At 40.0% G+C, this 25,505-nt stretch overlaps 1 protein-coding gene across 1 annotated transcript in view; it reads left to right on the forward strand.

Moving 5' to 3' along the window:
• PLXNC1 (plexin C1) overlaps positions 1–25,505 on the forward strand; it is a 68,985-nt gene that overhangs the window by 33,938 nt on the left and 9,542 nt on the right. Inside the window, exons 11-23 of the mRNA XM_062570847.1 lie at positions 498–677; positions 2,145–2,232; positions 3,160–3,366; positions 3,477–3,668; positions 7,324–7,423; positions 8,600–8,701; positions 9,094–9,197; positions 11,523–11,564; positions 12,049–12,173; positions 12,749–12,947; positions 14,282–14,428; positions 21,777–21,954; positions 23,166–23,269. Coding sequence (XP_062426831.1) covers positions 498–677; positions 2,145–2,232; positions 3,160–3,366; positions 3,477–3,668; positions 7,324–7,423; positions 8,600–8,701; positions 9,094–9,197; positions 11,523–11,564; positions 12,049–12,173; positions 12,749–12,947; positions 14,282–14,428; positions 21,777–21,954; positions 23,166–23,269 — 1,768 coding nt within the window. The remainder of the gene's footprint in view (positions 1–497; positions 678–2,144; positions 2,233–3,159; positions 3,367–3,476; positions 3,669–7,323; positions 7,424–8,599; positions 8,702–9,093; positions 9,198–11,522; positions 11,565–12,048; positions 12,174–12,748; positions 12,948–14,281; positions 14,429–21,776; positions 21,955–23,165; positions 23,270–25,505) is intronic.

Raw genomic sequence — 25,505 nt, forward strand, 5'->3', positions numbered from 1 at the left:
TGATGCCATTCCATTTTTACTTCAACCTTGAATTTCCTGGGGACCACACAAAACAAAAAGAGAATGAGAGAAAGAAATGAAGGAAGGAAGGGAAAAAAAGAAGAAAAAAAGGGAAGAAGGAAGGAATAAATAAAGACCGAAAGGGAAACAGAAGACTCATTTCTGAAGAGCTAACAAACCATTTTGGTAGCACAGAGAAGTACACAATAAAGAGTGAAATCACACATCAGATTACATAGCCTTATTCTAAGGCCATAAAAGCAGTATCTTTGCACTCTTGTGCAATTATTGTGGCACATAGCAACTTCATTCAAAAGATGCCCTACTTTGTGTTTTCAGCTCCCTGCTCTCTCTTTCCACCTCCATCTGGCTACTCAAAGAGAGAGTCATTTCTCTTCTGTCCTCGTCCTTTGCTTTAGGTTATAGGCTTCATGTAGTAACACCAAATGAGAGGCATCTGTGATTCAGCATCTGTGACTGTTTTCTTTCTCCTTCAGCATTCAAGTCAGAAATGTGCTAAATGATACACAGATGACATTTACTCTCCCACCAACACGCAAAGAGGCCAAAAGTGTTTGCATACAGGCTGACGGGAGAAAATGTTCATCACCAGTGACATTGCATTATGTTTCGCTGCCATCGTGTTTTGGAATCACACCAAATACGTCCTGGGTCAGGTAAAATTTGTCTTCCTGCACTTTTTTGAATTACTAAAATGTAGTTCCACAAGGCTAATATGAGTCTGCTTACTTCATCAGACTGCAGCTGACATAAAGATGGTGTCTGTACTAACTGGAAATGCTACTGTGCTCATGTGCAATGCAGAGTGCCTGAGATAATGAGCCATAGGTTGAACCTGCAGTAACCTGCTGTGGAGGGTGAATTTACCACAGTGAACTGGCTTAGCATTTATTATTCAGAGAGAGTCACAATAGCTATAAAAGGAATTCTGTATTTCTATTCAAATTCTTTTTTCCTCCCCAAACACTCCTTAGTAGAATAAGAAAGTAGTCTCTTGGTTTTAAAGTTAAATCCAATATCTGGGTAGCACACAAATTAAACTCTGATTAACTTTAATTTCCCTCCATAATTTATTTTGGATAACTATGAATATACCCTTTACCTCCTAAACACTATGAAGTGTCAGCAAATTGAAGATAAAACAAAAATAATCATCACTGCGATGATTTGCACAGACTTGTCTTAGGACCTGGGTTCACAGAGGCAAAAGAGCCATATTCAGACTTCTTCTATGTTCTACAGGAGACTTGTGACTCTGACAGAACAGTTGTGGTGAAAATTATATAGTGGTTTAAAATATTATCAGCCACAGCTTTCCACCTGTCTCTCTGCCTGCACAGCAGAGCAGCAGAAGGGATTTTTACCCACTTTCAAGTTCTCAATCTGACATCTTGGCTTAAAGTACTGGCAAGTGTGGATTCATGATAATATGTTGGACTGGCAGCTGCAGCAGCTGAGCAGCTAGGACACATTCCCTCCCCTCCAGGTGAGGGGCAGTGCAGGCAGCTGGAAATTAATAATACCTTAAACCACTCCAGGCGTATTCACCAGAGAGTGTGAGCTAGAGCCCTCAGACACGAGCACCATTGTGCATACTGAGACAGATGGTCTGAATGCTGCCAGAAATGTTCCCTGTGAGGTGCCTAGCACTGTCAGGTCGTCCAGAAGAAAACAGGAATTGAGCACATCCAGAGCTACTCTGGAACAATGAAACAGCCTGATTTTCTTTCCCCAGGATAGAGTATTAAAAGTGTTAACTTACAATCCAGTTCTTAGGTTGATGAGTATAAAAAAGGTTCGGAAGTCCATGAAAAGGAGCATGCACATGCATACTATCAGATCATTTGTTTTTTTGTTAGCAAACAAGATTTACTGTAACCTTAGGAAGAAAGAATGGGAAGAACAGTGTATAGTTCAAGTATGTTCAGAATAACTTTGTATAATAGGAGAGGCCAGCATGCAAATTATCTGGTCCTGAAGTTTGACTTCATTTTATTGGCCGCTACTAAAGCAAAATGTATGCAGTTAGTTCATTTATCACTAAAACCTTAATGTAGGATTTATCTGTGAGAAAACTTACAGTATTAACCTCTTTTATTTGTTTGGTTGTTTTTATTTAATAGTGGTGGTCGCAGAATAACCACATCTGGTAGAAATTTTAATGTGGTGGACAGTGTGATTATTTCAGATGACCTGAGACCAAACCTTACTGTAAGTCATTATCTCCTTCACAATAACAAAGGGAGTAGGTTTTCTTCCCAGAGTTTCAGGAAGATCTCAGTATTTTTTAAACACTTACACACATGCTTAACATCAATCTTTCTACTGAAATAAGTATGACCACTTGTAGGATTACAGTTGCCCACATACTAATGATACAGGATCATGGATAAACATAAGCTACTCTTCTACATGATGCCCTGTGTCTATTTTTGGTGCTCTGTCCCAGACTGTCCTCTTTGAGTCCTCCCTCCAGATGTGTGTCCACTGGAGGAGAAGGAGGTGACCTGAGGAGGCACTTTCCCTACTGTTGATCCCCTCTCTTGATCTCAACATGCTGGTTCCCCACATGTCACTGTACTTCTCTCAATTTGTGCTGAGAACGCAAATATTGCCAGTGTCTCAACAAGGGTGGGCACTGATGCTGGGACCAAATCTTTAGCCTGTTGCCTGCTGGGCTAGCAGCACAGAGCCCAGATTACAGCAGCACCACCCCAGGGAGTCTTCCATGGGGTGACTGTAATGCACCCCTTCTAAAAGGAGCTAGGGTGGGGCCAGCCTAATCCCAGGGATGTTGAGGAGTTTGTCTTGCTCATCTCGCATGACCTGCCTTGAGGGGAACGAAGGAGAGCTCCCGAGCACTGGTCACTATGCTGTCTTCTCATTGCAGGAAATACCTGCTTTAGAGGTGTGCAGTCAGCCTTAAAGTAGCAAGCAGAGAGTGCGATAACTGCTTAAAGGCAGACATAGGCTCAACAGAAACTTTCCAGGTACTCTGCATGGAGCCCTGATCCCAGGTTTAGCAGATAAATGCGTGAAGTCATGAAGACTTTAACATGATTTTGAATGCCTCTGTTTGTAATTGTACCTACTATTGAGTACTTAATGACAGTTACAGCTTTGCTTTTGCTTTTCAAGGTCTCCAGGTGTCCTGGGAATGAATCTGAGTATAATTACTTAACGCCAAGTCTGAGCCATGCAAAAGAGGGAAAAGTTGTTGATATGATGTTAAAAGTAGAAACTACCTTTATACCATGTGTCAAATTACACTACCACCCTGACCCAGTGTTCATTAACTACCAGCTGCACACCGAACTGGATCCTGATCTGGAATTAAAAATATATGTAAGTTTGAAAATTAAAAAAAAAAAATCCTTATTTAAATAGTCGCTGAGGATCATTTTATATTTTACCACGTTTAGTGACTGTTTTCTAACTTAATTTTTTTCCTCTAGAAAGAAAATGACAACTTGAATATTTCCAAAACTGAGGTAGAGGTATACCTCTCTTATATGAATGGTGCACAGACCAAAAAGATATGGTTCATTGTCCAAAATATTACCAAAAAGCCTGACCGTAGCACCATATTGTGCAAATTCAAAAGAGAAGGAAGTGACAAGATTGACTTTTCCACAGTGAAAGTTTTTGTAAGTAAAATTCCATTTTGTTGCAATTTAACAATGTTTTGATGTTTATATAAATGTAGAAAAATGTAGCTTTAATGTTCTGGTTGTGAATATTCTTTAGAGAGAGAGGAATTGGGTGCATTTTCTGCTGTCTTGCCAAGGGTACTTGGTAATCCAGTTATCTTCCTCACACCTAAGCATGCCTGGCTAGCTTAGGTACCATTAGCAGTGCTGCACTCATTTACTACCTAGTTGCTGATAGAGTATCAGAGATGGGCTTTGCAGCCCAAGCTGAGTTCCAGGAGCTGAGCTCCTGATGTTGAGCTCCAGGAGAGGGGTAGCAGTCACACCTCTGACTAGGGCACAGATACGGCCAGTGAAGTGTCCCTGGCTCCAAGAATGACCCTCTTCATTGATCTGTAAGCAACCTGGTGCTGTAGTGTGGCCATGAGGAAAATGATTTTGTCCTCCTGTTCACTTTTCTCCACGAAAAGCAGATAAGCATCTTGAACTATGCACAGCGATCACTGCTGAAAGACAAGAAAAAGCATTTCTCAATAAAAAAAAGTAGGTAGAAATTCATTGGAGACCAAAATGCTATGAACATGTGGCACAAAGCCAGGCCCAAGTCTAAGAACATTATCATGGATGTCAAAGCTAAATGGTACTTTAAGATATTTGCTCCATGAATAAGATGAAGATATGAATTTTTTAAAATGCAGCTATCGCCATTTATGAGTGAGAAAAATGATGCCAGACTCTTACTGCACTGCATGGTGGCATAAAACAGAAATAACTCTATTGACTTCAAGGCATATGGCACATAGTAAAGGTTAACGGAGCTATTCTCAATTTCATATCACTGTTAACTGATCCCCCATCTGTGGATCCTGCCATCTGAGCCAGTAAATTGCATAGAAAAGTCTTTCTGAGCTTGATGTTGCATTTAAAAATTTAAGTTTCCTTGCAATGTCATATGCCCATCCTGCAAGCTTCATAGGAATGACTGTTACAGAAAACTCATCACTTCGGAAGGTAAATCAAGTTCAATAGTTATAATGTAACATTCTACTGATGTATATTCAAAATAATTTTTTCCAACATCAGGAAAATGTAAAAGGAAACTAGGCATGCTTTTTTCATCCTATAACTATGTAATATATAATTATAATATATAATATAGTTAGATAGCATATACATTATTTATTTTTATTTATATTATATGTGTATGTAATAATATATATAATATGCTATATAATAGTATTTAGTATGGTATCTTATGTTTGATACATATAATATATAGCCCTGTAAATGTATCATGATAGAAAAAGTAGGGCCTCCTACTTACAATGAAGAAAGGATATGCCAGATAATAATCTAGGCATGGCCCAAGTATAAATATAAACCTTGCCTTAGATTTCAGTGAGAAAGAGGATGTTAAGTGTGGGGTCAAAGACAGGATGATCAGTCTGACTGGAGATATAAAAGAAGCAAATGCCATTCTTATGACAGAAGCAAGATCAAGGGTCTCAAGACAGGAAGAATAGGATCATTTCCATCATAGAACTAAGAAAGAACTGGCATGTTATATTGTAGGCTTGGTAGGAAAGATTTTAAATAACGTTGTAGAGTCAGGAGTAGTACTGCATGACTACAGAGCAGCAAATATAATACCACTAATTAAAAGAAAAAAAAATCAACTAGGCAAACGCAGGCTTACTGATTTAATCCTAGCTCTATTTAGACCTTTATAATATGTTTTGAATGAGGAACTCCTGAAAGACCTGCAGGTAAATGGAAAATGGGATAATTGTCAACTTGTTTTTAATAACGGTAGATTATGCTAGATATCTTTATTTTGTATGATGAATGATTTCCTCAAGAAGAAAAAAGCAATAGATCACATGTACCTGGAAGTCATTCAGAAAGCTACTTAACACAGTCATTGTGAGATGATGGGGCTTAGAACAAATGGATGCTGTGTATGGGGAGCTGACTCTGGGCAATGCTGATTTTTATGCTGTTACTACTACTGTGACTTGAGCACAAAAAGTAGGCATGCACCAATAATGTTTGCTGATGACATAAAACTCAGAGGCATTGCCAGTCAAGAGGAGGCTTTGTAATATCATGCATGAAGAAAGAAATGAATTTAGGAATATGAACAAGGCAAACTCAGGAGTGCCATATTTAATCCATGATTCTTAAGCAAGATAAATAAAAGATTAGGAAAGAAATGGGACACTGAGTAAGAAGGCTGTCATGAAGATTAGAGATAATCTAAATATGACCTGAAAAATTAAATTAATGCTCTGCCTCAATTTTCAATGAGAGAGGGCAAGCAGCATGAATTTCTGCTCTAGGAGTGCCTTGGTTGAAACTGAGAGAAGGGCAGAAAAAGGTGCATTATTAGTCCCAGAATGAGCGACGTGGCTCAGCCTTGGAAAAGGCAGATGGGTTCCTAGGAGGGCTCAGGCCAAAAGGACTTTGCATAGGAACTGTGAAAACACACAAACCACCCGAAGGAAAAATTACACTTGATGGTGGAAACAGGTCTGCTTTGTCTTCTGTTCTTTGCAGCCCCAGAAATAGGAAGGCTGTGTCCTCCCAGCCCCATGGGGTTTCTTTGCTTGCTTGTGTCCATGTGCGGCGATGTGACTGCCCAGCTGGCACTCTCCAGCTGCCCCGGCTGCTCATGACCTGTGACGAGTGGCAGCTGAAATAGCCAGATATCTGCCTTCTCTGCTGTAACCCAAAATAATTTCAGCCCAACTCTCCCTTTCAATTATCTCAGACTCATTTCTATCCCCGGTACTCAGTGGTATCCCTTTTCTTTGTCACAGCGTATTTTTTGCCTCTGGGCTGTTTATAGTCTTAGCTACTCTTTATTTATGTGTTTTCACAATCCTCCTAGAGATCCTCCTTTGTGAAATTTTGTTTGCCATAATTATCAGTGGTGAATGCCTCAGTTTGGCATCGGGCAGACTTCAGCACTTTGGTATATTCCTAAAAATTCATGCCTGCCTGCCTTGGGCAAGCCCAGTGGCTGTTGAGGGATGTTGTACATGTGATTATATTTGATCTTAAGCTGACCTTCAGGAACACCCTACAGTCCCATATAAAGAGGTTGAAACTTCTGCAACGAAATAAGGAGCAAGACTCTGGGTGAGGCCACAATTAAAAATGTTACTTCCCTAATTATCAGCTTGAGTCTTACCTTATTTTTATGCTCAGCAGATAAACACTCTGAATTCAAATAAATGTTTTTAACTATGAGCAAGTGCCTTGCTCACTTCAAAATGCCAAAATATTTAGCAGTGATTCTGAAGTGCATGAGCCCTTTGGCCAATTTGAGGCTAGATTCTGCCCTGGTTTATATTCCAGGGCTCTTGTTTTCAGTGTGAACATCAGCAGCTTGATGCTCTGTGAGGACTTACATATTTTTCTCTTGGCACTGCTCTGTCCTCCTGATTAAACATCAGCTACAGTAACAGTTAAGTTTGTATTGGTTCACTTATGTTTTTCCCAATTGCTGCTGTCTTCCCAATGATCTGCAGAGCCAGGATCCTTCATGTGCCTGGAAGACTTTTGTTTTGATTTTTTGATACTTTAAATGTCATCTTGAACATAGATACACCACCTGTCCTCTATTAACACAGGTATTATTTTTCTTCAGGTCAAATTAGGAAATTTTGAGCATGAAGTCAAACCAACATCATCACACATATATTTGTATGTTCTTATTTTACTGCCTATTGTAGTGGGTGTCATTATAGGTGAGTACAATAATGTGTTTTCAGTTTTTGATTTTCTGAAGGAGATAGTCACTACGCAAACATATACCTGTGTACATCTGCAACAGTCACAAACAGTCTGATATTTTCCCCTGAACCAAATGAGAATGGAGGAAGTTAGCTCTGGTCTCTTGCCCAGAGAGGTTGTGGAGTCTCCTCCTCCGGAGATACTCAAAACCCACCTGGATGCAATCCTACCTAACATGCTTTAGGTAACCCTGCTTGAGCAGGAGAGTTGGACTTGATGATCTCCAGAGGTCTCCTCCAACCTTACTGATTCTGTGTGATTCTGTGGTCTGGTGGTGAAGTCCATCTTGTTGCATTACAGCATGTTACAATACTAGTTTGGGCCATTCTTCTAGGATTATTCACCAGCATTTAATGAGGCCTCTGAATTCTTGAGGAATAACTCAGGCATTTCCAGTTGTCAGAAATAGACTCCCCTCCTGTTGCTGGGGGTGGACCTTCCCTATCAAACCACATATCATCAGGCAGTGTTGAGGTGTTTCTGGTCAGCCTTATTTGGGTGATTCATGAATTTGTAGATCATTATCAAACTGAGGGGGTAAGGACATAATCCCCTTCTCTTTTTCACTCCATCCTGATTCTGCTACATATTTGATAAAGTTTGTTCTATCGTTATATATGTGGAAAGTTGTTCTTCTGCTTGGTTGGGTTTCTTTTTAAAGTGTGGATTACCTTTTTGGGAACCATCTCTAGTGCCTTTCTTCTCTCCAAATAGGTTTCAGTAAGTTATCAGTTTGGAAGTAGGTTTCCTGTTCAAAACAACTGCTTTTCCTGTTTGATCAGTACTACGTTAAGTAGCTTGCTAGTAGCAGTAGTAGTACTGTTTGTTAGGTTCTCTATCTGATTGTGCAGGTTGTACATGGCAGGTTGTGCTCTATACTTAAATAAACTTGGGTTGCCAATTCTAAGACCTCCTTTTAAGAGTGTTTTTTAATAAAAGAGTGGGTTTAAATCTAAATAACTGGAGGTCATGAATACTACCAAACTCATGACAGTAGAAACAATAATCCTTCAGAAAAATGTAAGTGGATATCCATCTTTCTGTTTCTTAAAATAAAATCTATGTCTTATATAGGCGTTGTCTGTTCTGTAATTTTCTGTATTCACTATCTTTTTTCCCCTCCTTTTTAGCGGCATTCATAGTTACTAGATACAAGTCCAAAGAGTTAACTCGTAAACAGAGTCAGCAGCTTGAACTGTTGGAGTATGAGATTCGGAAAGGAATACGTGAGGGTAAGTCAAAAGTGCTTTATAATGCTTAAGTACAATATAATTTCTGAACTGAAATGGTCAAGAAGCAGTTCACATTATACAAATGCCTTAATTTTATAGCTTTTATAAATAAAAATAGAATATTTTTGTGTTGTGAGTATGAGTTCCTCTTTAATGCTGGCATGCACTGCAGTAGCAGAGAGCACTAAGCTAGTAGTGCATGTAATGATTTTCAACAAATGTAAAAATAAAAATGAATTTTCCAGCCCATAGGACTTCAGCTAGAAAAACAGCTCCTCTTGCCTGAAAGCTCTTTTATAAGGAACATCTTTTGGGACCAAGTTATAACTGTGAAGATGATTTTGTGCTAACTAAACTAACTCTCTGGGTGGGGAGGGGGGTTGTTATTTCAGGATTTGCTGAACTGCAGATGGGTGAATTGGATGTGGTGGATAGTTTTGGAACTGTTCCCTTCCTTGACTACAAACACTTTGCTCTTAGAACTTTCTTTCCGGAGGTAAATATTTGTGAGTCTTTCAGGCTGTCAGTCCTGCATAATAATGAAAAACTAGGAAGATGAGAATCAAATAACTAAAGTAGATACTACACAGTAATTACACACTATTCTCACAAGAAACTTTTCTTTAATCAAAAACTATTGAAGAGCATTTAGAACTGTAAATCTGTGTTCTCTCAAGTCTAAATGCTGTAGTTAAAGCACTGTCTTTGAATATTCAAGGGTTGTATGTGCATCAACTTTTTTTTGCCCAGCCTCACGAAGCTGCCTGCCTTTGAGGCCATCCTAACTGAGCTATAATTTATCTATTGCTTTTTTTGTTTTCATTTATTCACTTTCTGTGCTACAGCTAATTCAGGTAGCAGTCAGGTTAGCTAACATGCTTATATCATGACACTTCCTAGTTAGACCTGTGAGATGAAGAGGGGGAAAGATTGCTGTAATGTCATGCTGTAAGGTCATTGCTGTAAAGTCGTTTCTACTCCAAGCTGCTACCAGAAATGAGCTTAATTGCTGACTAGTGTAGACTGGCAGAAATTCTGATTTCTATCAGTAACGTTTTGTTGTGCAGTTGACACCAAAGAGTTGCCACTTGTGGTTAGTGCTGTTGTGTTTAGGTTATAACCGGTAGATATGTTGCTCATCACTGCTGCACTGCCGTGGCCCAGTCCTGCAGTCTTATCTGCCTGCAGCTTCGCTTTATCACTGCATATTCCCACTGAAAGCTCAGTGTGATAAAGTTAAACCCAGGTGATGGATGCAGAATCAGGCTCCTTGTCTGTACGACACCAGAGACCATCAGATACTAAAGCAGATTCATATTTAACAATTACATATGCATAATGTTAATATACTTTGAGTCCAGCTCTCACACAAGAGGGTATTGGGAATATCTCTCCTGATACTGCTGTGATGCCCTCAGTCTAATTCATATGCAGTAATTAGGAGATATGAAGAAAATGGAGTAATGAAACCCTATTTTCTGCATTTATTTCCTTTCAGTTTGCTTTGTTGCCAAGCATGCTAGCATTAAAATAGTGTTTTATTTTTAGGAATACATCTTTTCCTACTGATACTCCCCTACCCAAACTGTAACACCCTCTAGAAGCTGTCTGGGTGGAAATGCTTTATGCAAATAAAAAGGAAAGAAAAAAAGCAGAAAACATCTCTGTTCCATTATGTGAGATCAGAAGGGGAAGGGTTCATTTTTCACCTTGGTGACTTTTCATGCCAGCTTGCATCCTGGAATTGTTTCCAATTAGACTCTGCCCCTGCTTTGACATACCAATACCACGAAGGTGAACTCACCGCTATTAGCTCTCTACAGACCTGTAGTATCAGGCAAGTTATTTAACATACTGTGTTCCAAGTTTTCCTGCCAAGTAGTTATCATTTACATTACAAACATAACTTATGCTTTATAGGTGTGGTAGGAGAGAAATGCTCTACCAAACAATCATTGTGGGTGAACAGAATAAAGGTGGGGTAGTAGAAAGCAATCTGGTGTCAGAATAGCCGAAGTGACAAACTGGCACTTTCCTTGTTAATATCATGTGTTTAAATTATGTCTGTCATATTGTACTCATTCTGCTTCTTTCCAGTGAGTTCAGGGGGGTTTATCTCGCCTAATTTCAGCTTTTTAAACAGGAACATCTGAGGTTTTCACTAAGGCATTTTCTGTAGTCAGTGCAAAGAGACAGGCAGCTTGAGAAAGTGATTCATCCCACTTGCCTGAGACATCTGTCTCAGAATGGGATGGACTGCTGAGAGAGGGAGTCAGATGCCTAAAATTAATTGACAGATCCCATCTCCATTTCTGACTTCTAGTTTCCTACTGCTTCCATTTTCTATACTGAATCTGGCTTTATAGTTTTTGCTTTGTGCTTAATGCTTGTAGGTATTAAATTAAATGGATATTATGGCTTTAATAAATTATTCTTTATGTTCACTCTGATTTTTTTACTTGCTAAACCTAGCTTATTATCTCTGCCTTCTTTCCATTTCTTATTTCTTTGATTTAATACTACCATGCTTGCTCCCTATTTGCAATTATTTTTAACCATTACTTTGCTCTGGTTGTTTCACAGTTTGTATTTAAGTGTATGTACGTCTGTGTGTCTGTGTGTGTGTGTAAGTGAACATGACAGCACCTTTGCAGAGGTCATTGTGTAGAATATGTATGTTGTAGCCATGCTTAAACCCAGAGCTTCCATTGCATTAGTTCAAATTTTATGCCATTGGGAACATGCTTAGCATGTTTACTGTGCATATGTTAGAGGCTTTTGGTACACATCAGAATGAAATATCACCTGTCTTGCTTTTTAGTCAGGAGGCTTTGCATCCAACTTCACTGAAGACATGCCACAGGTAAGTCAATGTACTGTGATATATTTTCATAAATATGTTTTCCATGTGTGATTGCATCCTTCATGTCAATGTTTTTATATTCTTATCAGATTGCCTATGTTCCCTTCCCCCGTGGAGAAAGTTACATAGATTTATGTTTAAAGAAGAATTTGAAATATAAGATTCTGTTACCTAATATATATTATAGCTTACTTAAATACGATAAACAAAATCTAGTACTGAGAAATGACAAGCAAACTTAACTATTGGCTTTACTTTGTGTACTTACAGAAAATATGTGCTCTGCATGTGTGTACTCTTGCGTGTTGTACACAGACACAAATGCCTCTTAGGTAAAATCCTGGGACCCATTAAATAAATACCAAACTCCCACTGATTTGACTGAGGCCAGGATTTTATCTCCTATGTGCTTATCATTTTTCTGAGCATTAAGAAGCCATCATAGCCAAACTACAGTTTGCTTATTTTTGTTTAACTATTCCAGAGCAGAGACCAAATGCGCAAGGATGAAAGATTCAACACGTTGCATGCTTTAATTTGTAACAAGAACTTTCTTGTTGCTCTCATTCACACCCTTGAAAAGCAGAAAAATTTCTCTGTGAAAGACAGGTATAGTATGATTATGCTTATCATCTTCAAGACAAAGAATTAACGAAAAAAACCCAACGTGGATTGTGACACACAAACGTAACTTCCACTTTTTGCAAAAAAAAAAAAAAAAAAAAGTGTTCATTGTTGCAGAGTATTTTTACATTTTCTCCATCTGTACACTCTGAGGAAGAAAAGACGTTGCCAATAAACAAGCCATTAAAGAGAAATCAGAGTGTTTGTACATGTAAACACAGAGGCAAAGGAGCTGGAAAATTCACTTCAAAGCTAGGAACAGTTCATGCAGTTAAATCAACAGTTTTACAGTTTAGAAATGTTCTGTCTCTAAAACAGGTGTTCTTCTGCAGAATTAAATTTATAGGCACAAACTTTGTATTTAAAAAAAAATAATCGTAGGGACAGATGGACCTGAATTTTTTTGTATTTTTGCATCAGTGGGCAGTTTGAGTCCGTGAGGAAGGAAAGCTTAGGATAGGAATGGCACTGAAAGGTGTTTCTGTTGTTACAGATGATTGGAAAAAGATCACAAACATGTTAGCATTCTCTCTCCCTCTTTTTTTTTCTGTTTTAAACAGGTGCTTGTTTGCATCTTTCTTGACTATTGCACTACAAACTAAGCTAGTTTATCTAACCCATATTCTGGAAGTGTTGACAAAGGACTTGATGGAACAGTCAAGCAATGTCCAACCTAAACTCCTGCTCAGACGAACAGAATCTGTGGTAGAAAAGCTGCTGACAAACTGGATGTCTGTTTGCCTTTCTGGTTTTCTCCGGGTACGTGTGCAACTTTTCACCTGTAAGATACACAAGTAGAGAATATTTTTTACTGATTTCTTGAAAGAATGCTAGAGGGATCTGTTTAATGCATTCAGTCTAGCATAGAGTGGATGTAGGAAAAGAGCAGGTATGTAAGTGACGATTATGTTATGTATTTGGCTGAGTTTGGGGTCATTTTGCAACTATAGCGTATCCTTCTCCCATGTCAGATATTGTTTCATCTCCATAAGTTGTATTCTGATCATCTTAAAAGACTGACACATTTGTTAAAATGCAGTTTGTACCTTCCTGTGTGAGCCACTAGAAAGCTACTATTTAATTTAAGGAATTCAAGGAATCTAAATCAATTTAGGAATAATCTCTTCTGGAAAACTAAACTTCTTTCTGAATTTCTTAACCTTTAAACGACGTTGCAGGTTTCAAGAATTAAATGAATTCAGGGGAAAACAAAATAATCATTTTCTTTCATTTTTACAGCTTGTTTATTTTAGCTTACTTGACAGTACTTTGTTCTCAGTTTCAGTGTTTAGTTGTGCATCTAGTGCTTTTTACTAACATGATGGTATTGCACTGTTGGTATCACTCACATCAATCTTTGTGCTTGCTGTTAATACAGCAGCACAACAGCTTGGGGCGCAGGAATTCACACCAGTCCCCTGTAGCCCCAGGAGAGATCCAAGAGGGAGTCAGAGGAGATGTGGTTTTGATATCCCTTAGCCAGGGTGGAGGAGCGGTGTCATGTGGAAGCAAAGATCCATCCTTCCTTTCCCAGCCCTCTGGCTAGAACATGGGGTTCAGGCAGGAGAGGGAAGCCCCAGTTTTGTTTCCTCTGTCACCGATACTCCAGTGCATGCTCTGCCACCTCAATCAGGGACCACAGGGGGAAAGGGCAGTTTAAGAGGAAACTGGAGGCTAGCTTGTTCTCTCACAAGACAGGAGCAGAAGAGGTCTCTGAAGTACACGTGTGAACACTTACATGTCTTGTCCCCCACCTGCTCTGCTGCAGGACTAGGAAGGGGCTGCAGGTGGAGCAGGAGCAGCTTGCCGGTAGTGTGCTTGTGCACAGTAAGGGGTTGCAAGCTGACTTGCCACACGCTCCAGGTGTCCCTTGCTATTTGCATGAGACTTTCACACTGAAAAGCAAAGGATGGAGGTTAAACAAATAACGAGATAAATCTGCTCAGAGGTATTTTTCTTTTCAAATTGCACGATTAAAAGTTGGTTAAAAGGAAGTGAATCAATTTGTTACTCTTGACTTTTCTTCTAGTTATTTAAGCCTGTTTAGCGATTGTGAAAATAAACATGTTTCTTGCATTTGTTTCATATCCTAGGAGACAATTGGTGAACCTTTCTATTTGCTAGTGACAACCCTTAATCAGAGGATAAACAAAGGCCCTGTCGATGCAATAACTTGCAAGGCCCTGTACACGCTAAACGAAGACTGGCTGCTGTGGCAAGTGTCTGAATTCAGAACAGTGGTATGTTTGCCAGTTTGCATTGCCTCCAAACAGAGACAGCTACGGAGTTCTCTCTTTTTCTAGGAAGCTAACTTAAGGCTCTTAGACAAGTGTAAGTGATGGTTAAGTACCTGGATAAAGCAAAACAGAATTATTATTACGGACACAGTTTCAAAATGCATAGAGTTAACTAACTGGTGTTTCACCAATACACATTTTGTGAACAGCAGTTACTCTTCAGTTCACAGCATGCTTTAATAGGCAGAGATTTAATTAAGTTATCATTTTAAAGTGTACTACAAAAATGTAAACATATGTTTTGAATTTAAACTAAATTGCACTTCTCTTCTTTCAATGAATGAAAGAACAGAATGCAGGGGTTCTGTTTTTCTGTTGTATTTACTTCTGGCTAATATTCAGGCAGTAGTAACTTGCTCTAGGCTTCCATGTTATGAGCTCCAAATTAGGGAGGTTACAGTGTAAGGTAGGGTTTAATTACTTGCTTGATTAAAAACAAAAACTCTGGGAAACTTAAGCCAAGTTTCTGAACTTTACCATAGATTTCTTGCCTTTCCTAAAGTAATTACAAAGTAGATACTATCTTATACTTACACCTTGATCTCTTCAAAAACTGCTGTTCTCTTTCTGATACTCTCTTTCTGAAATTGAGAGGAGAAGGGACAGTAAGGATTATTGCATTTTGGAGCATGTAAAAATTCTGACTTTTTTAAGGAGAAAGTCTGAAAAAGCTTTTGAGAATAACCAGAGCACTTTGTTTCCCGAATTTCAAAGCAATTTTGAGTCTAGGAACATAAAATTCTGCATTTCCAGTCATTTTCACAGCTTCCCTGTTTCTCAACTTCCTCAGAGACGTATTTAAGAGTATTGGAAGTATGACTGAACAGTGAGCCTCGGAGTCTGGGATAAGAAACTGTCAGGAGGTAGCACCTCCATGGCAGGGGCATATCAAAGGCTGGTAGCTCTGAAGGAAAAGTGAGGCCCTCCCAGAGCCAAGACCCTGAGCCTTAAGCAGGACTAGAGTTTCCAGCTCAGTCCCTCTCCCATTTTTGCAGCAAGGACCTGGAGGTCATAAGATGCTGCACACTGGAGTAGACTACACAACCCTGGAGATTTTGGCTGGTCATCAACCCATTGAACAAAGCCTGGGTCATTCAGGAAGCTCACTGAAATGACTAACTTTCTGTGAAACATTTCTGACTTGTCATCTTCTGATGAAAGCTGTTGAACTGGCAAATTTATGGTCAGATCTTCTTACAGTTGCTTTCAGAGCTACTAAATTACCACAGAATGTGTTTTGAGAGGAAGTCTATGACTAAATATTAGTAAAAAATACCGTATCTTTGGTTTCCTTGTTTGTGCACTGTATTCTGACATTCATTTGGTATCCAGGGTAAGTTTAAATATTCTGCTATGTATAGCCATAGGACACAAAACCCAAAGCAGTAGTTATGCAAAGCAGTAGTTTTCAGGCAAGATCAATATGCCTGATACTAGTAGACTACACAGGAATGTCTGGTACTGTGATATCGATTGGCTCTTCTTATTTCTAGCACACGGGGGATAGCTGAGTTGGAACTTAATGAACACTTGCCTTAATACCTTTCCTAGTGCTCTTCTATACACGCAATTAGTGATAGGGTCTTGGGGCAGCATACACTAAAGAAAAGAGAGGGGAAGTGGTCTGAAAGGCTCGATATCTGTGGGGAAGGCTGTCTGCAAATGGATGAGGAAGTGAAAGAACAGATAGCCTTTCTAGAATAGTGTTCACTGCATTTGAACTTTGTATTCCTGATATTTAAATAGGAGATAATGATCCTGATAAAAGGTTAGTAAGGCGGTTTGCTCCTCTGAGGTTCAGCAGTTTATCAGACCCAGGTGAGAAGTGGCTGGATATTCGCTTTCAAGACTGTCAGAAAAGGAGGGAGAAACCTGCAGTAGGATGGAGTCAGGGACACCAGTCTGGAGGGGGAAATGATTTTGTTTGATGTTTTGTCTAAGATTTATGTTGGAAAACTAAAGCTGTGTGATGAAAGGGATTTGGGTGGAACAGTGAGGCTTTGGGGGCTGGGGAAGCAGGCCAGCTGTGCATGTCTTTCCTTCAAGAACGGTACTTACCAGGATGCTAAAATGGAAGGAGTCAGCTTTTCTTCTCTCACTGATGCAATTTTACATGCACTGAAATGACATGCAAGACCTGTGAATATACACAGAGAGAACTAGATATCTTTTTCTCCTTTCATTGGAAGTAAATCTCTGCCTAAAAGATTGCAATTATTACTTTCTAAATCAGATAAATTCCAAGCTGAATTTTCAAATGCATTTGCACACTTGCTCACTGAATTGCATTCTGAGTCTTGCAATATTGTAAGTATTTTGTTTTGCTGCTTTCCAAGGGCCCAGAATAGCTGAACTTTAAAGAGTACCTGTCCTGAGCAAAGCATAAAAATTAGCCAAAATGAGAGTGGTAGGAAGATACTGAGGCAAATTGCGGACACTCAGTGCCAAATTTTTAAGGTAGATAGACACTTGAAGATGCAGAGAAACATACAGTAGGCAGCTGAACTCTGAAACCAATGGCAGGGCACAGGCAAGGCAATTTGTAGGCGTTCTGCCTGCAAATCCCAAACTACTTAAAATGCGGCACAGAGAGACTCCTAAAAATCAGGAGATGCTCCACGGGTCTTTTCCTAAACCCACCCTGTGCAGGTGTGCTCTTGGGACAGGAGAAGGAGGAAGTGCTGGGCATGAAAGAGAGAGGACAGGAGAGATTTTCTAAAATTCAGGCCATTCGTAACGGGAAAAAGAGAAAACTAAGGAATGCATTGGTTTCAAATTACATTATAATGTTCTCTTGACCCAGCTGCCTGCCTTTTCAAAAAAGGCCATGGACCTAGGGACCAGCCAGCCCCCTGCAGTTACTACTCTCTGCTGGAAAGAGTCAGATGCTCCTTACAAAGGGCTGAATAGAGACTGGCTTCCGAAGTAAATATTCAGGCAGGGAAGCTGAAAGAGAGATGCTTCTAAAAGCATTGGTCCAGTATGAGCTGAGGAGCTACGTGGTTTCGTGGTGTGCTTATATCTGATTACTGAGAAATAAAAGTGCCTTGAAAGAGGCTTGGATGTGTCATGGAGCCTTTCACAGGTTGCTGCTTGCTCACAGGCAGGCAAACGGCTGCACCCCTCAGTGAATAATTTGCTCAATGACTGATGAAAAGCATTGCGCACAGCTGAGCGTTAGCATTTCACCGAAATGTTTCATTTTAAATAGAAAGCCTACACAATGTGAGCCTGACCTGGGAGATATTCTTGGTGGAGTCTCTCCTGTGGAAAAACAGGAGAAAACTTCTTCTATTTGAAGACTTGATACTAGGATGTTTAAGAGCTACAAGATTCTCTTAGTTACTACTTACTTTTTAAAAAGAGATTTGGGCTGTTGAATTCTCTTTGCTGAAACCAGCTTGCATTTTCAGATGGGAAGAATTGATCTAATGTAGCCTTTCAACCAATAGCCATTACTGAAAGTGAAGCAAAGCTGCATGGTTGAAGACTGTTTGAAGTGTTCAACTGCTTCACTAGTTAAAAGAAGAGCGTTAAAAGAAGCGGGATGACTGTAAGGGAGTCGAGCAGAGAAGGGGAATCCGATTTCCTGGTAGGACACCGTGATGTGGTATTACCGTCACCCTTTGTGAGAGATGGGGACCTATTAAAGGCGTGTGACATGCAGGGGTTTTCGTCGGCAGGCCAGGGCACAGCGATCCCTGCTAGGGAGTGAGCAGAGCGAGCGCTGACGAGAGGAGAGGCGGCTGCATTAGACACAGACTGAGGACAACCCTTACGTTGTGTAGTGCCTGTCAAGCCTTGATTTAACTCCCATAGCATTTTCTCTACCAATTTGTTGGCTGTTCTGTAACCTCTTGGTGGGTAGCTGTTCTGGCTGCTATAGAAGGATCGTACGATGAATCTGACTTTTCTTGTTCATTGTATTTCATAGTCTGGGAGACATAGGAGGAGGTTTGAGGCAATTTCGTTGTATTATATGTTATCATTGTATTATATGTTACAGGGCAGTCTCCCTTGCATGATTCTCCTTTACCGAACAAAAGCTTCTCTCATTTTCTCAGTTTGTCCGATAAATGGAAACAAACTTCATTCAGATGCGTAGCTGAAAAGAAAACAGGATACTGATTAACAGCCTCTGTATTTTCCAGATGATTTTTTTTTACAACTAAGAAAAAAAAATGTATTATAGCATTTCTTTAACAAACCACATCTCATTTATTATCTGTTACAGTTATTAATGGCTTTCTTTTCTTAGATAATTCATTGTTTGAAATTTATTTTCAGGAAAACTCGAAATTTGAAAGATCATCAGTAAACATTGTCTTCAAGTGTCTTTATTGCTGTCATTGTATGAGTGATTTTTTTTTTTTTTTTTTTTTTTTTCCGCTAGTTCCCATACAAGTAGTTCCAGATGCTTGCCTGGTTAGCCTTTAAGGATTCTTGCAACCTGTTAAGCCTCTGGTGAAAAGCACTTTGACTTTCTGTTGCCAACCACTAATTTTCAGTGCATGAAATCTCGACTCTGCATATTACTAGGTTGCATCAAATGCCCTGTAATTTCCTCCTGAGTCTTTCTATAAATTAACTTGTATTTCTTTTGAGCTTCCTTTGCACAGTTAGCTTAGAAAACTACCTTATGATGTTTCTTCAGGACTTCTGTGTCCTTCTATGATTTTTCTAATGTTTTCTGACCTTCAGGATTAACTGTAGAAGGTCTTTCATTATTTTACAGTCACTTCTGTTTCTTTTTCCAGTTCTACATTTAGTGTCTAAATGCAGTAATTGTGATGGTTGGCTTGTGATTAATGGTTTCTAAAGCCAGGTGTTGTGCTGTCAGGCAGGTAGAATCTGATTTATGAAAACTTTAACTGCAGAGTGAAGACACAGTAATAATTGGCTTTTCTAGCTCCTTATCAATTGTTTCATCACTTAATCTTAATTTCTACAAGAAATTGTATCAGAAAAACTGCCTGCCTCTCTTGGTTTAGAGACTTTTTATATCTGTTTATATGAATATTTCTTCCCATCTGACCACTTCTTTGGGTGGTAAAATGTTATTATCCTCGCATTATGGATGATTTTGATTAAGGAATACATAAGTGACTTGAATGCCACCTACATAAAGGCCAAGAACCCTCTTTTTGCCTTCCTGCTGCCCAGCAATGGGTTGAGCAGGGATGGGAGGACTCTCTCATGTTAACAAGTGAAAAGGCAGCACATTTATATGCAATGTGAGAGTTTGTGTGAAAAGGGAAATGCAGCAAAGGAAAGGACAGCTTCTCTTGGCAGTCTGAAAGGAAAGGAAATTGCAGAAGAAACAGGAACATGACCATTGCAGCACAGGAACAGTGTTAGGACAGAAGGATCAGCTACACTTCAGATGTTTCCAAGGGGGTAAAGACAAATTGAAAGCGGTTAAAGAGTGAAGAGCTACCCTCGAAAGATCATTTGGGAGACCGGAATAGACAGCGACTATTGGATTCAAACCTAGTGGGGAGTTTCCATTATTATCCTACAAGACTCTGCCTTCAGGACAGTCAAAGTCAAGGAGGGGACGGTTGTCTGCTGAGTTGGGCTGTGGGCCTAGCCAAGCACATCTCCCTCAGTCCTGCGCCAATAGATTTTTTTGACTAGTTTTCCACGTGAAGTCCCAACCCAAGGCACGGCATCCAGCCTGTGTCTCCTTCTGCAGGCACTGGTCCTGCATCTCCCATTCTCTGTTCGGTCTGTCCTTTCAGTAGACTCATTTTGCTCACACTTAAACACCTCTGTGTCCTAATTAAGTCATGCTCAGTTATTTCAGTTATGTCCTAGTGTTCACTAAATCCTACTGTTTATAGTTTTGCCACCTTATTTTTAATACTCCCTGAGTTTCTGCAGAAGTAGTAAAGTTCATGAATGCCTCACTAGACTCCTTTTTTTCATCAACAGTGGGTGGTAATTTCCACTCTTGCTGGGCAATAAAGCACAAAATAGTACTCTACAGCTATTAATAACTATTCTTTTATCTAAGAAGAGAGAGAACAAGCCCCTGCAGCAACTTGACAGAAGTTCTTTCCCTCACATGACAGCAAGAAAAAATGAACGTTTTTAGTTGCTTCCTCTTCTAACGATCATTCCTTTACTGAGTCACAACCACAGTCCTCACTTTTCTGTCAAAAGACATTTATTTGAACAGAAGTGTCCAACAACCAGAAGGATTCAAAGTACACATTTCCCTATCTCACTTGCAGACAGGGTATCTGAAACACTTGTTTTAATTCTGTCCTGAGACAGCTGCAGCAGAGCCTCCATGTTCATGTAGCTGAACAGCAATGTTATCTCTGCAAGCAGCAGGCTGTGGCATTGGAAATCTTTGCTGTTATCACCTTGCCTTAGCAACGCTGGGCTTGTCCTTCTTTCCATCCTTTTGGAAAGCCGTCGGTGTGCCTGGCCGGACCACAGGATTCCCTGGAGATGTTCCCCAGCTGGGCTGATGCCTTGATCCAGCCCCAGGCTCGCTTCGTGTGTAGTCCAGCAGAGGAGTTGTGAGTCGTCTCCCAGCAAAGAGCAGCTGTGAACTGAAGGGCAGGGGTGGTATAACTGGACAGGCCATGTGGGTGTTTGACCCACAGTGATGGCCAGCAGAATAAATTCACACTTTTGTATGAGAGTCTGGACCACTTCAGAGTGTTTGCTGCAACATATTTTCCCTTTCCACTGCTTCTGCAGGAGGTCCTGTCTCTGCTGCCTCCAGAGACATGGTTATGTGCAGACAGACACTGATATCTGCAGAGAAGGTGTATTTTCTGCATAGTATAAAGTACACAGCATAATTTTCTGATGTGTGTGCACATTTTAACATTGCTTCATGTCTACCCCAAATCAATCACGCTTACCATTACGACTTACTTAGCAACCTTATCAGATCTTTAGTCACTTACAGTTTTGCTTTTAAGACACCCATTTTAAATAAAAGGCATGCTTTTTTTAGAACATACATTATAATTTCTCGTGGTCTCCTGTCTTTTGTGGTAACTTACTGAAATAGATTTGCAGAAAAATAGAATACAAAATGTGCTTTTGGATGCATACAGCTTTTTGTCTTTGATTTTTCAGACCCAAGGAATTCTCAATGTTTCATTGTGTAATTCCATCAAATAATCTTTATTTGAAATGGCTTTAATAATGAATATTCTAAAAACCCAGTGGAGTGTGTCTGAGCTTATATGCTATTGGGATTGCCAGCAGGAGTTTCCCATGCCAGGTGTTCCCTGTAAGTCAGAATAACACATGTTTCTTTCCCCAGACAGTGAACATCATCTTTGAAAAAATCCCAGAAAATGAGAGTGGAGATGCCTGTCAAACTATCCAAGTTAATGTTCTGGACTGTGACACCATAGGGCAAGTCAAGGAGAAGAGCCTTCAGGCATTTCTTAATAAGAATGGTTTTCTCTATGGTCTTCAGCTGGATGAAATAGGTCTTGGTAAGAGAATGTCACTGTGTTACATTTTTTATCAAGTTCACTGTTCTTTCTGTGAAGTTTTCTTTTTTTTAGGAATTCCTACCTTTGGCTTTGATTTTGGACTCTTTTTTTTTTTTTTTTTTTTTTTTTTTTTTTTTTTTTTTTTGCTTTTAGGCAGAGTTTATTTATTGTAATGATTTTCTTTGGAAACGCTAGATCATTTATGCTACTAGTTTGAACGTTAGAATTCACATCTGCAAGGATTTTAGCATACAGTTAAAAAGCACGCATATTACATACGTATCTTTCTTCTATTCTCAACACGGCCATGTAAGGAGGAACTTGCAATAATCAGACTGGTGTGACTGTTAGGAAAAAAAAAAGAGCGAGAGAGAGAGCAAGAGAGAGAGAGGGCTAGAGACAGTGCTGTGAGGAAGCTCAGGGGATGGCTACTAAGATGGTTACTGACAGCACACAGCGGATATTAGTGTACCTCAGACCATTTACTCCTGATCTGAACTGGTAATACAGATTGCACAGCAGTATCAAAAGGAAACTCACTCTAGTATCCAGGCTGTACATGGCTTATTTCAGAAGCAAGGGAGAAGGACAAGTTACCAGAGCTTCTCCTGAGTCCAGAGTTGAAGCCTATTGTGCATATATGTTTGTCCTTTACCAGATAACAAATTGCCACCAGAAAAGACATTGACCACAAGTAGACCAAAGGGACTAGATTTTGTGACCTGCATGTGGGTGCCCTCTGAGAGCACCTTAGGTGCTCTATGGATGCATGGGAAAATTGTCGTAGTGACTACTCCTTCCTGCTGATGATTGCTATCACACATGGGGCCTTTAGCAAAAATTGTGGTGGGAGAGGGCTACCACCTACATAAGACAGTCACCTGCCAGCCCACCTGCCAGGGCTCTCAGGAAAGAAGAGCCAGGAGTAGAGCTGCATATCTGTGACCAGGTACCTGATGGTCTTTACAAGTGGCCTGTGAGCTGTGGGCTAGATATTCCTGGGCAGCATTAGATGAAAGCACCTATGAAAACTGGGACCAACACAAAGTGAAGCCCCAATAGCCTACAATAATTGAAGCCATCAGAGAGAAACAGCGCTCAGCTGGGATCTGTTGGTCTAAAAATAAATAGATGTTGATTTTCTTTACAAAACTCTGTACAGACAGAATGCATTTGGGATGTAATTGTGTTTTATTGCTGTCATTCTGCAGAACTGGTGTCTGAGGAGCAACAAAGAGAATTGTTAGATATTGATGGTTCCTCAGAGACAATGGAAAATGGGATAAGGCGGCTGAACACCATCGGTCATTATGAGGTAAGGATGCCACCACACCAGTGGTCTGGTTTCTCCTCAGATCCTAAATACTGTCTGCACAGAAATATCTTGACTGATCCTAAGTCTTGAAAGGACAGCTGAGCACGATCAATAGAAATGAAGAAGTGTGTGGCACGACTTCCTTGCTGATGTCATGTGTTTTCTGTTTTCAGAGAGGTTTGCGTGTTGCAGAGGGTGCTTGGTTTAGGTATATCAGATAAACTGTTCCCCTTTCAGCTAGGAAATTCAGTTAAAAGGGCATCTGATTTCTAGCTGTGAGCATTGCCTTGAGTCTCTTCTAGTCTCTGCTGCTACTTTTTTGTTGCACCATAAGCACCATGCGCTTGATCTCTTACCACCTCATATTTTGAGTATTTGAACAGGTAGCAGTGATACTTGTGAAAGCTCAGTGAGAGCCAGAATAGAAATAACTGCTGAGATGAGTTTGCTCTTTCTTTTGAGACCTTGTGCATCAGTCTCCTTCCTCTATTCTCTCTACTACCTCTTCTTCAGTATGGCCACTTATACCCTATTTTTTCCCCTCCACATCCACCTATAAACCTGTCCTTTTCGATGTCTAAATTTCCAAATCTATCCATCAACTCAGCAACATATAGGGTCCAGAGCTAATGGCAGAGCCCTTTTGGGCTTAGCACTTTGCAAAAGCACAGTGAGTGGCATTGCTTCTCCAACGAATTTCCACTGACACAGGACAAAATAGAGGATGAGAGATTGGAGTCAGATGTACAGCAGATGATTGGCCTCAGGTGATATGGTAGCTCTCATTTTGATGCTTACAGCTAGATTTTAAAAATGAGGTTAATGTGCTGAATTCTTTTAGTGGGCTTTTTTCATGCTTAATTGGTGAATTTGAAAATCTAGCTCTTAACACGATGGTGTATTTTTATTTATTTAGGTGTTTTGCTGGTGATTGTAGGTCTTTCTTTGTCATGCAGTGTGTCTCAGGACACTGAGAAAGCAGAGCCAGCTCTGAACAAATTGCGGTCCACATGAGTCAGTACAGTGCTATCACTAGACAGGAACAGAGAGTCCTAGCAGGACTGTTTCTAGCTTAGGTGAAGCATTAGGCTGTTCAAGTCTAGAGCAAGCTCATTTGGAGCCAGTTCACAGATTTCTGTAGGGGTTTGTTGCTCCCCTTATGTCGTGGGAGGCAGAGAGGAACCCAGATGTTCTCAGTTATAGTCTAGTACTTGAAATACAGCTTTTCCTGTGCCTCTCTTGAATATTATCTCTAGGTTTGCGTGGGACTTGCCTCCACTCAGTAAGGTTTTGTACGAATCAGGACATCGTAGTGTTGCAATCACTGTCTATGCAGCAGCAGTCTAAGGAACATAGATGTAAATCTGATTAAATATTTGAGCTACTGTCTGTTAAGATAATACAAGCCTTCATTACTGTGGGCAACTGTCCCAAGTGCTCACTGATTTTAAATAGCAGCTATTCACGCTTCCTGAGCAAGAGCTCATGGTGCAATACTTTGTAGCAGAGGAGTTTTGTCCAGTTGGTCACTGTCATCCCTGGGCATCTTTGACCAAGCCCTTGTTTTCTCTTGTGGTTTCTGCAGGCAGATACAACTTACACTGGAGGTTCAGTTTTTGCAAAGCTGTAACTATACTAATTATAGCTTAGCAGCTGCCTTAAGGAAATTGTACTGGGTGCCTCTGTTAGATATTTTGGTTCACTTTTTCTAACTATGACAAAATACTGTACGTTTTACGCAGAAGCTTAGTGGCATCAAGGCAGATCAGCCATTTGCATTTCGTTTTTTTTTTTATACACATTAATCCTAAAAGGAATCTAAAGATGTCCCATTAGCAAGAAAAACAAGAAAATTAAATGCTGCATATGCAGTGTGAAGAATTTCAGCTTACATTTCAATTGTGCTTAGAAAGTTGTGGCAAACCTGAATTTTTCCTTTTATTTGCCAGCCTTAAATACTAGAAAGCAGCTTGTATTGTGAATGTCCCAGAATCGCTAATCACTTGAAAAAGCAGACTTAATTGCTACACTAATTTTAAAAATGATGCCACTCTAGTTTAAGGAGAGAGCTAGGGAGCAGCTTTCAGAACTGCTGTTCTCTCACAGATCTCAAATTTCCCAAGCTGTAGCAGCACCACAAACACCAGCAGCAGGCACAGTACTAGTGAGCAGAGCTGAATGTGGGATCCAAGGAGCCCACTGAAAACAAATGGTTTATAGCACAGGACAGGACCAG

This window comes from Rhea pennata, chromosome 1 (assembly GCF_028389875.1).
Source record: "Rhea pennata isolate bPtePen1 chromosome 1, bPtePen1.pri, whole genome shotgun sequence".
In the NCBI taxonomy this organism is placed as follows: domain Eukaryota; kingdom Metazoa; phylum Chordata; class Aves; order Rheiformes; family Rheidae; genus Rhea; species Rhea pennata.